Raw genomic sequence first — 12802 nt, 5'->3', positions numbered from 1 at the left:
TTAAGTGCTAGGTTAAGTACTGCAGCATAATAGCCCTGTCCCACTGTACGAGTTCATTCCAAGAGCTCTCCCGAGTTTGCCCTGATTCGAACTCGGAGATTTACGGTAATGACCGCTCGTCAGTACTCGGGGCTCTCGTGGACATTTTTCAACATGTTGAAAAATCTTCACGAGTCTTTCCGTGCTTACCTGCCGTTAGCGAGTCTTCCAGAGTACCTGCCATTAGCGTTACGAGCCGCTAAGTGACGTCCCCGAGCTCCGATGTACCTGCTACGTTCATTCTCCGTGCTTACCACGAGTTTGATTTTTTTAAACTCGGGAGAGCTCTTGGAATGAACTCGTACCGTGGGACAGGGCTTTTAGACTGTGTATAAATTCAAGTGTATGGCATTCATATGAAATGGGTCTCAAGAGCAGCAGTTGGTCATTGCAACAAAGCTAATGAACAAAGAGAGAGCAGCTGGAGTGTAGGGCGGATGCATGTTAGTTCACTGCTTGTGTATTCCACCAGAAATCTGATCCAGGTTTGTTACTACTGTTTGTGCTTCACAGAATTGTTTTAATCATTATAAAACAAGAAGAAAGACACAAAAAACTGGAGTAACTCAATGAAACGGGCAGCATCTCTGGAGAGAATAAATGGGTGAGGTTTCGGGTCGAGACCCTTCTCCAGTCTGAAGAAAGGTCTCGACCCGAAATGCTACCCATTCCTTCTCTCCAGAGATGCTGCCTGTACCGTTGAATTACTCCAGCTTTTTGTGTCTTTCTTCAGTTTAAACCAGCATCTGCAGTTCCTTTCTACATATTATAAAACAAGATGTTCTAGTGCTTCCACTTCTCTATTTCTGGATGGAATCCACACAAGGGTGGGGTGACATGTGTTCCACAAACAACTGGCTTACTTGCCTTCTTCATTAGGACATAGAGTATAAAGGTTGAGAAGGCATTTTGCAGCTGTATAAAACTATGTTAGAAACATAGAAAGATAGAAAATAGGTGCAGGAGTAGGCCATTCGGCCTTTCGAGCCTGCACCGCCATTCAATATGATCATGGCTCATCATCCAACTCAGTATCCCGTACCTGCCTTCTCTTCATACCCCATGATCCCTTTAGCCACAAAGGCCACATCTAACTCCATCTTAAATATAGCCAATGAACTGGCCTCAACTACCTTCTGTGGCAGAGAATTCCACAGATTCACCACTCTCTGTGTAAAAAATGATTTTCTCATCTCGGTCCTAAAAGATTTCCCCTTTATCCTTAAACTGTGACCCCTTGTTCTGGACTTCCCCAACATCGGGAATAATCTTCCTACATCTAGCCTGTCCAACCCCTTAAGAATTTTGTATGTTTCTATAAGATCCCCCCTGAATCTTCTAAATTCTAGCAAGTACAAGCCGAGTCTATCCAGTCTTTCTTCATATGAAAGTCCTGCCATCCCAGGAATCAGTCTGGTGAACCTTCTCTGTACTCTCTCTATGGCAAGAATGTCTTTCCTCAGATTAGGAGACCAAAACTGTACGCAATACTCCAGGTGTGGTCACACCAAGACCCTGTACAACTGCAGTAGAACCTCCCTGTTCTTATACTCAAATCCTTTTGCTATGAATGTTAACATACCATTTGTTTTCTTCACTGCCTGCTGCACCTGCATGCCTACTTTCAATGACTGGTGTACCATGACACCCAGGTCTCGTTGCATCTCCCCTTTTCCTAATCGGCCACCATTCAGATAATGTATTGGCCTCATTTGGAATATCCTGTGCATTTCTGGATGCCACACTACAAGAAAGGCATGCAGGCTTTGAACAGGGTGTAGAAGGCGTTCACCAGAATATCATGATCCAGTTACCTCATATTAATTACCTCATATTGATTATTTATTCAGTATTTTCTATATGTTGTGTGTTACATCAATGTGCCTGTGTAGCTGCAGCAAGTAAGAATTTCATAGTTTTGTTCCTCGTGCGTATGATAATCAAACTCTTGACTCTTAAATAAAGATTATTAGTATTATATGCAGAGGTTGGACTAACGTCAGTGTTTTTGTTGGAGTATAGAGGCTGAGGGGTGGCTGAGGTGATAGAAGTATATATAATTATGAGAGACATAGCTAGAGTAGGTCAGTTATTTTCCCCCCCGGGAAACAAATGTAAAAAAACTAGAGGGCATCGGTTTAAGGTGAGAAGAGGAAAGTGAAAAAGAGATTTATAATAAAAGTATTTTTTACTCAGATGATAGGTGTCTGGAAGGGCCAAGGGAAGTGGTAGAAGCAGATACTGTACATTACCAATGTTTAAAAAACATTTAAACAGAACGTGAACAGGCAGGGAACTTGTGCAGGAAAATTGGATTAATTTAGATTGGCAGCATGGTCACAGAAACACAGGTGGTATGGGGCTGTTTCTGTGCTAAACTGTTCTGTGTTCTTTAAGGGCCTGTCCCACTAAAGGTGCGAGTTTGTGCTCGCCACAAACTCGCAGCATGGTTGACACGTGGTCCAAGGAGGTCACTGGTACTCTCCTTCATGCTTGTCCGCATACTCGCTGCCTCACTTTGGTCAAGGAAAATTTTTCAATATGCTGAAAATTTTTCCGCGAGTAAAAATTGGTCGGCATGGTTCTTTTGAACTCATAGTGCAGTGGTAGTGGGGTCACCATGTAGCTATAGGTAGTCGAGGTAGCCATAGGCAATCTCCTTTGCTGACCCAGCATTTTAATTGGCTCATTGGAGAAAAAAACGTAAGCACGAGTTTTCAGAACCAAGGAAAACCGACCAGCAATGTTAAATGCCCGCTAAACTTTACTAAAAGTTGTCTGGCTTCTTAAAAGTGTCTCCACTCCTTCTCTCCCCTTCTCTCCCCTTCTCCCTCTTTCTCTCCCCTTCTTTCCCCATTCTCCCCCCTTTTCCCCTCCCCGCCACCTCCCTGCTCCTTTAAAGGACTTACCCGTACATTGTGCCAGCCGTCTTTTGCCTTCCTGTTCATCGCGGGTATCACCTTGGCTTTGCACCGTGTGAATTTCAGACGGCACTCCCCCGCTTTCCCTGGCATCAGACGGCGCTCCCCCGCCTTTGCGTTGTGTTTGTGTGTGTGTGCGTTGTGTGTTGTGTGTGTGTGTGTGTGTGTGTGTGTGTGTGTGTGTGTGTGTGTGTGTGTGTGTGCAATTTTTCAGGCAAGTGCCCCCGAGCTTGAAGGTGGAAGGCAGTTGCTGAAAAGTCGCGTAAGTGGGACAGGCCCTTTAAGTGCTTGGATAAAAGTATATTTGTAGTTCCTTATTTCTGAAATGCAAGTCCTCCATGCTATTTTACTCTGCATTCTTAGGACGATATATTGAGGAAGCTGGATTTGTGCAACATCTGAAGTTTGTCACCAGCACATACTGTTCTTCATTGAGTTGCACAATATTCCTTAACGGAGTTTTTCCTTTTTTTTCCTTCATTGCCTTTTCCAAATTCAAGAAGAAATGTCCCCAAGTTAAAGCAAAGGCAAAAGCATGGAAGAAACATGCATAAATAACTTCATGGACTTTGTTTGGTAGTACTGTACTTGAGTTATTTTTTACTATCTATTGATTCCCATAATTTATCCTGTAATGATACTCTAGTAAAAGATTATTAAATACACTAATAATCCACTATATTTATTAAAGAGAAGCTTTGGAGTGATGAAGTTTTAAAAGCTGAAAGAGCCAAAAAAACAATTAACAGACGACTAATTGGCATTGTGACCACTTTATCTCTATTTAAAAATGGATTTGCATTTTTCTTTTTCTTTGTTTTGTAGTGAAAGAAGAAAGCAAATCACATGAACTAGCTGAAGGAGCGAGCAAGATTGGATCAGAAAGAGCTATGGTACTGGATAGACTTGCAAGTAATGTTGCAAAACGTAAAAGTTCAATGCCACAGAAGTTTGTTGGTAAGCAAAAGAGAATTAAATACAATACTTCTATTTGCCACATACAAACCGTACACCGATGTACATTGGTTTACTGTTTGTTATTGCCAGAACATATAAATAAGTTCTATTTTTATAATCTGCCCTGGCTGAATTTGAACTAGCTTTCTACAATTTCCCCATTTCATGCAAGACCTAAAATGCCCATGAATTAAAATATTGACACATAGCTTCCATTTTTTAATCTCTTTATTGAATAGACCGAAAGTGAAATAGAATATAAATTAGGGTGGAGAAGGGGGATATTGGGAAATAGGTAAAGAGAAGTGCAGTACTTTTAAAGCAGGATTATTGCCATCAGGAACATTTTTTAAATAACCATATATTAAAAAATATTTACTTTTAGATTTTTGTCCGTCAATTTTCCATGCTATTTTCCATTTTGTTAACATGAAACAACAACATCATGAGAATATTTCATTTCTATCCATTCAGAATTGCTAAGTTTGGAAGAATAATGGCTTAATTAAGAAGGGCCTGATAGTTTAATATTTAATAGCAATTATTTAAATATTCTTGAAGAATCATTCAGAGTAAGGGGAAATGTCACCAATTGTAATAAAGACTTTAAAAGAATGAAGTAATTCTAGTTAAGAAGTAAAAAATGAAATATTTTGGTTAAAAAAAACTATTTAAAAAAATGAATTAAACACACACACAGAGCCTGAAACAATATCTGGATTTCAAGGTTAGTTTAGTTTAGTTTATATATTGACACGTGCACCGAGGTGCAGTGAAAAGCTTTTGTTGCCTGCTAACCTGTCAGCAGCAGGACAATGCATGATTACAATGGAGCCATTCACAGTGTACAGGTACATGATAAAGGGATTACCATGAATAACGTTTAGTGCAAGATAAAGCCAGTAAAGTCCGATCAGATATAATCGGAGGGTCTCTAATGAGGTAGATAGTAGTTCAGGACTACTCTCTAGTTGTGGTAGGATGGTACAGTTACTGATAATAGCTGAGAAGAAACAGTCCCTGAATCTGGAGGTGTGCATTTTCACACTTCTATACCTTTTGCTCGATGGGAGAGGGGAGAAGAGGGAGTGGCCAGGGTGCAACTCTTAACCAGCTGCATTGAACATCCTAACCTTACAGAGCTTAAATAATATTCAGTTCTAAAAACCACATTCTATCATTTGCTCATTGGCTTACATTGGTTCATGTCCATTTTGAATGAAATTAGTATCACAATACATTTTCCAGTTAGAATAGACAAGTAACAGTGATGTAAATAGAATGTATCAGGTGCAATCAGCATAGTACTTTGATAATTGAGGGAATGGCCATCCATATATAGTAAGGAAAAATTATCAGGTGTTTTATAGTTAATATGGTATCAGAACAGGGTATTGTTAAAGTTTATTAGACATTAGCATCAGTCACTTTTGCTCCATGGCATGAAACTCGACCATCAATTTAATGTTAGGTAGCTATGTTTTCAATTAAAGCCCAGATTCATTTATAGCAGTTTTTTTGTGTTATTATGATTTTGCAGAACTGCATATAAATTGAATGCACTGCACAGAGTATGGTGATAGAGGACTTGATGGTGCTTAAAAAAAGGAATTGGATAAAACAAATTTCAGAGTGATGCGGAAAGAACAGGGGAAGGAGAATGCTGGGCTACTCTGTAAATAACTGACAATGACTAACCTGATGGGAAGGGTGCTCTACAATCCAATAATTCGGTCAATCTGTCAGGAAAATATGATTATTCATCTGGAAGAAATTGTTAAGATACTTTTTTTAATGCAAAATTTAACCCATAAATTAGCTTTTAAAATGATTATTCATTAAACGGTGTCTAGCGATAACTGAATTGTACCTTGCTTAGCTTAAATGAGGAGTTTAAACAAAGGCGATCTTGGAAATGGCATGAAAAGAGATCCAAAACTCAGTTACGGGTCAAATGAGATCAAGGTTGCTAACAATCTTGTTCAAAGTCAAACTACTGCAGGGAGAAGAAGCAAAGGAATGATAATGACAGAAGGTGGTAATTTTATTCTTCTAAGTACTGAATTGGTAGAAGTTTTTCCCTTATCACAACCAGACTGAAAATATAGACAATATATCCAGGCCAAAGAATACTTTGCACTTCTTATTGGAAGTGCGACCAAAAGAGACAGGGAAAAGTCATTTCGGAAAACCGTTTTCCGGAAGAAAAAGAAGCCAAGAGTTAATTTTGCAATCTAGGGTGACCCTGGAAAAGTTAGGCATATGATAGAAGAGCCCAGAGGGGAGGGAGTGAAGAGCAGGAGGCGAGTAAAGACCAGGACCAATCGGGGCAGGCAACAATTGAACTCGTCAGGGTGGTGCCCTGGTAGGCCCATTGTTGGCTAGGGCAAGTGTGATCTCGAGAGATACAATGTGGCGAACTGTGGAACTGGTTAATGTCCGAGGGTGGGCAGTTGAGTGAGAATAAAGGTTTCAAATGAGAGGCATGGCGGTGGGATATAATGAGAAGTTTCAAGAAAGAGGAAGTACTAGATTAGAGAGCAGATAATGTTTCAATTTGTTGATGAGAGTCTGATCATAACCAAGATGGTTTTAAAAATGCACTGGGTGGACTGGTGTGGGGACATACATTCAGGAAGTATTTTTCATCACCGACAATTGAGATTTCCATCGATTGAGGTGTTTAAAACATAAAATACCCCATTAGCAAAATATGAATAAAATTAAACTGAAACAGTAAAAGTTGTTATCAATGTGTGCAATTTGAACTGAATTTTATTTTAGAACAAGAATCAATGGATTAAAATTCATAGTTTTATGTTCCTTGTGCAAAGGTTCACGAAGCAAACATTGGGAATTTGGATACATAATATTCCACACTCCATTTATACCCTCACATCTCTCTGCACATTAGAAGTCCTGTGTCAAGTGTACTAATTTTACATTTATATGCATAATGCTGCAAGTGAAGTTTGATGCTGATTTTAACTGCAGAATCTTAAGAAAGCTTGTCACCACAATGGAACCAAGGAAAAGTGTTACCTAAAATGAGAATATTAATAGAAGACAGTAAGAGTATTGGAAATCAGACATAAAGGACAATTCAACCGATTGTTTCCCTTGTCATTTTCAGCATTTCAACTAGAAATTTGCTGAGCACTGTTATAGTGTGGGAAAGGTGGCAGTTAATTTAAACTGCAGACCCAATGCAATAATGCAATGCAATCAAAATTTTTTATGCTGTTGGTTGAGGACTTCACAAAGACTTGGACTCTGAGGATGACTTTACTCCACTTTCCAAACATAGTGCCGTGGGCTCTCTTACCTCTATCAAAGAGAGTAGACAGCCTTGGGTTAATTTTTCATCCAGAAGACAAGGCCACAAGATCATTTTGAAAAGTAAAAAAAATAGAAAGCTCGAAGGAGACGCTAGTGCCAAAAATATGATTTTAATGCGTGTTTTCAAAAAAAATGCAGTATGACACTCATAAATACTTCATATGTACAATCCAGGATTTCTGCAAAGTGTAAATCTAAGTTCATGATCTCTGAAAAAATCGCTGTCGATAATAACCGATTGATTATGGCTCATCAAAATATCTAATTACTTTTCAAAATGACAAATGAACACCAGAACCTATGTTGGACTGTACCCTTTACGGTGCACTAAACGAATGCTATGTTTAACACTAAAGACCAATTGAGGAAGTGGAGGTTACTTTAAAAAAGTGAGAAATTTGGATATCCTGGCTTTAAGAATTCATCACTACACTTCTTTTGCTTGGTCCCTACTAGGAATCAAATCATAATTTAAATTAACTTTCCTTGAAGATGAAACATAGAAACATAGAAAATAGGTGCAGGAGGAGGCCATTCGGCCCTTTGAGCCAGCACCACCATTCATGGTGATCATGGCTGATCGTCCCCAATCAATAACCTGTGCCTGCCTTCTCCCCATATCCCTTGATTCCACTAGCCCCTAGAGCTCTATCTAACTCTTTCTAAAATCCATCCAGTGATTTGGCCTCCACTGCCCTCTGTGGCAGCGAATTCCACAAATTCACAACTCTCTGGGTGAAAAAGTTTTTTCTCACTTCAGTCTTAAATGGCCTCTCCTTTATTCTAAGACTGTGGTCCCTGATTCTGGACTCGACCAATATTGGGAACATTTTTCCTGCATCTAGCTTGTCCAGTCCTTTTATAATTTTATATGTTTCTATAAGATCCCCCCTCATCCATCTAAACACCAATGAATACACGCCTAGTCTTTTCAAACTTTCCTCATATGACAGTCCCGCCATCCCAGGGATCAATCTCGTAAACCTACGCTGCACTGCCTCAATCACAAGGATGTCCTTACTCAAATTAGGAGACCAAAACTGTACACAATACTCTAGATGTGGTCTCACCAGAGCCCTATACAACTACAACTCTTTACTCCTATACTGAAATCCTCTTGTTATGAAGGCCAACATTCCATTAGCTTTTTTCACTGCCTGCTGTACCTGCATGCCAACTTTCAGTGACGTGCACAAGGACACCCAGGTCTCCCTGTACCTCCCCCTTACCTAACCTAACCCCATTGAGATAATAATCTGCCCCCTTGTTTTGCCACCAAAGTGCATAACCTCACATTTATCTATATTATACTGCATCTGCCACGCATCTGCCCACTCACTCAACCTGTCCAGGTCACCCTGCAACCTCCTAACATCCTCTTCACAGTTCACACTGCCACCCATCTTTGTGTCATCCGCAACCTTGCTAGTGTTGCTCCTAATTCCCTCTTCCAAATCATTAATATATATGGTAAATAGTTGCGGCCCTAACACCGAGCCTTGTGGCACTCCACTCACCACTGCCTGTCATTCTGAAAAGGACCCGTTCACTCCTACTCTTTGCCTCCTGTCTGCCAACTAATTTTCTATCCATGTCAACACCCTACCCCCAATACCATGTGGTCTAATTTTAGTCACCAGTCTCCCGTGCGGGACCTTATCAAAGGCTTTCTGAAAGTCTAGATACACTACATCCACTGGCTCCCCTTCATCCATTTTACTTGTCACATCCTTAAAAAATTCCAAAAGATTAGTCAAGCATGATTTTCCTTTCATAAATCCATGCTGACTTGAACTAATCTTTTTACTGCTATCCAAATACCCCATTATTACCTCTTTAATAATTGACTCCAGCATCTTTCCCACCACCGAAGTCAGGCTAACTGGTCTGTAATTCCCCATTTTCTCACTCGCTCCTTTCTTGATAAGTGGGATAACATCAGCTATCCTCCAATCCACAGGAACTGATCCTGAATCTATTGAACATTGGAAAATGATCACCAATGCGTCCACTATTTCTAAAGCCACCTCCCTGAGGACCCTGGGATGCAGACCATCCGTCCCAGGGGATTTATCATCCGTCAGTCCCATTAGCCTACCCAAGAAGTGGGTCCCAATTAGCCTACCCAAGAAACAGAAGTGAAGGGGTTGTCAAAATTGATTAGGAACGGGGTAGAAAGGCCATGAACTCTCTCCCAAGTCACCGGGATCAATGGGACCATTCCTGTCGGGTTCCTTGCAGTTGCATGTGGTTCCTGACTGTGCATGTTTTGCTGCTTGTTTCACTGTGAGTGAAAAACAAAGGTCACAATGTTTTGGTCCATTTTATGATGGAAAGGATGTAGTGAGACCGATGCACAAAGGGACTGCAGTAGAGTGAACTGTAACCAGAAGTGTCTGGTCCAGTTTCTCAATGAAAAGGACATCAACAGAGAACATTGCAGAGCCCATGATCCCCACCCCCAAACTGCAAATGGCAGCTCCCACCACATCTATCCCTATAATGTTGATTTAGTCTACCGTGACCCTACACAGCACCTGACTTAAGCTTAATATCTTTCCTCGTGTTATATTTATGATTATCCCACATCACAGCTATATTTAATCTGTGATCATATTAGAAGCAATTTGGTTTATCTGTATTCACATTTAGTAGTATGAGAAGTATGCAGGTAAATGTATCATATGTATCATTACCTGGTTTGCTATTTCTCCCACTTACATATATTTTATTCAGTATATACACTTGTATCATTTGTTCTCTAGAACACATCATGAATGCCACTTCCCAATCAACAATTCGTGGTGACTTTTTCTTTTCAGGCTAAGCAGTGATCTTTATGATTTATGAACGTTTTACTGCTGCAGGATCTGATTGTTTAGCTAGAAGTCTTATTTCTCTCATCTGTGTAAAATAATACCATATTGGTTGTTCATATGCTAATTATACAGGTGAAAAGACGGTGCAGCTTGGTATTTCAGAGCTTCAGTGTGACGCTAATTCAAATTATGAAAAGGAAAGTCAGATGATGCAGACTCATGTTTTGGATCAAGCAATTAACAATGCTATCAATTATCTAGGGGCTGAATCCTTGCGTCCACTTGTGCAAACTCCTGCTGGAAGCTCTGAAGTGATACCGGTGTTAAGCAACATGTACCCCATGCAAATGACACATTCAGATACCCACGGTCATCCTAACTGTGCCACAACCCAAAATGGTGCAGTTGAAAATCTAATGCTTATTTCAAAAGCGAAGTCGCAAATATCGGAAAGAGAACCATCTCCAAGCAACAGTTGCCCAGACTCGACAGATACCGAGAGCAATAATGAAGAACGGAACAACCTTATATACCTAACCAATCATGTAGCTCCTCAGGCAAGAAATGGATTGCCATTGATAAAAGAAGACCAGAGATCTTATGACCTCATGAGATCGGGTATGGAACCTAATCAAGAAATCATCAAAGTGGTTAGTGCTGATGGAGAACATATGAAAGTTTACAAATGTGAGCACTGCAGGGTACTTTTTCTGGACCATGTGATGTTTACAATACACATGGGATGCCATGGATTCCGTGACCCTTTTGAATGCAACATGTGTGGGTACAGAAGCCAGGATAGATATGAATTCTCATCACATATAACAAGAGGAGAACATTGTTTTCACATGAACTAGTGAATCATTTCAGACTCATATTTTGACTATTTTTAATTTTGTGCGATTAATTTTAATGTGCACAAAAAAACAACAGGATAAAGAACTCTTGGTTACATTACCCTTTTGAACTTCATTTATTTGTCTGATCTAAACTGTTTACTGTAAAATGCGAAGAATACACTGGACAGTTTCATGTTTCTCCACATCTGAAAGAGAATTCTCAAAATTGTATTTATCATAAAATGGCATTTAAATTATTACTTGATTTCTATGATAAATTGAACTGTATATGTGAACAGTTCAGCAGAAACCTCAAATACATGGACAGAAAAATGCTTCAATTTTTATTAGTTTGTGAGGTGTAATTGCTAGAATTTTTCAACAATTTGGAGCTTTTCAGTTTAGCATTCTTTATATATGGATAATGTGTGAGTAATTTAGTGTTGTAAATTGTAGAATGAAGCACACATATAGTCTTATTTCTTGGACCATGGGCTTTTTTGTATACACTTATCAGTTAAACTGAGTATCTTAGTACATTAATTACATGTTAAAATTCAATATTACCTATAGTATCTTGACGTTCATTGCATATGCAGAAGTCACACCAATTCACATTGGCTACATTATTGAAAGTGGTTCCTTAACAAAAAATGTCACCTTACATTTGGTGTTTTAAATGTATAAGTGTTTATTAATGTAAATCTATATTTCGGTGCCGATAGTGTATGGTTTATTTATTAAGAAATGTGTTAAGTTTTAAACTGGATTGATCAAAATGAAATATTGATTGGATAGATGACACATTAAAATGTATCAACTTTCAGACTCATCTAATAGAAGTTACAGTATGTTGTGCCTAAATCCCCCTTAATCTTTATCCTTTTGAATATTTACTCTCTTTTACTGCAGATTTGAATCCTGCATTAATTTTAATTTTTAAAGATATTATACCAAAATAACTGCATAAATATACATCTCAAATATTCCTAACTTGCTTATTAAGTTTTGATGATGATGTTGCAGCTGCACTAATTGTTACCAAATCATTGACTATTGAAAATGGTTGTTTAATTTTATCTCCACAAAATCTCTAAAGGGTTTTGAATATCTTTAATGAAAATATTTCTTAATCGCTTTGCTGTTCAAAAGAACCAGAAAATATCTAAAGCCTCATATCACTGGTAGAATAAACTGGCATTGTGTTGTATATCCAGCTATTGGAGGCCCACAAAGGGTTAATAATCAATAATGATTGAAGGGATCGGATATAATTTGTGACACAAATAGAACATATTGGCAGACCCGAAACCGACAGACAGAAAGATGGGACAATTTCAAGTTGTCAGACTGTCTAACCCGAATGCTCTTTCAACCTGTTTAATCACAGAGAATCTCTTATTTACAGTAACCTCTCCCTAAACTTCAGACCGTTCTATATGCAAAATAATGAAAACTGAATAGAGTGTAAGAAATAATTTATATTAGATCTTTCCCATATGCTCATATGTCATAACATCAAAATCCCTATATGCCATCTTTTTTCCTTTTTCACTTTGTCACCCCAGTTTAAAAGATGTGTATGTCTAAACCTCAAACTCTTTTCTCTACCCATTTTAAGTTTTATTATTTTGTAGAGATATTGGCTCATTCAGACTTCCAAATTTTCTTTCAACTAAATTACATTGCATTGTTTGATTTGTTACTAAAGACAATATTATGAATGCTGAAAATTAGAATTATTCAAGATGTGGACACTTATACATCGGCGAGACCATACATAGACTTGGCGATCGTTTCGCAGAACACCTTCACTCAGCCCACCTGAACCCACCTGATTTCCCGGTTGCTGGACACTTTAATTCTCCTTCCCATTCTTACACAGACC

The 12802-nt window shown here is 38.8% G+C and overlaps 1 protein-coding gene across 9 annotated transcripts in view; it reads left to right on the top strand.

Moving 5' to 3' along the window:
• ikzf1 (IKAROS family zinc finger 1 (Ikaros)) overlaps positions 1-12381 on the top strand; it is a 76138-nt gene extending 63757 nt beyond the window's left edge. For 6 of the 9 annotated variants that reach the window (XM_055657434.1, XM_055657430.1, XM_055657442.1 and 3 more), the window contains 2 exons: positions 3786-3917; positions 10208-12381. In XM_055657434.1, coding sequence (XP_055513409.1) covers positions 3786-3917; positions 10208-10932 — 857 coding nt within the window. In that variant the 3' untranslated portion in view covers positions 10933-12381. The remainder of the gene's footprint in view (positions 1-3785; positions 3918-10207) is intronic. The other 3 variants (XM_055657448.1, XM_055657463.1, XM_055657454.1) reach the window with 3 other exon arrangements.
• The last annotated feature ends 421 nt before the right edge of the window (positions 12382-12802 follow it).

This window comes from Leucoraja erinacea, chromosome 2 (genome assembly GCF_028641065.1).
Source record: "Leucoraja erinacea ecotype New England chromosome 2, Leri_hhj_1, whole genome shotgun sequence".
NCBI classification, from domain to species: domain Eukaryota; kingdom Metazoa; phylum Chordata; class Chondrichthyes; order Rajiformes; family Rajidae; genus Leucoraja; species Leucoraja erinaceus.
Note: the sequence above shows the minus strand (reverse complement) of the source record. Positions and strands in the feature narration are given on the sequence as shown.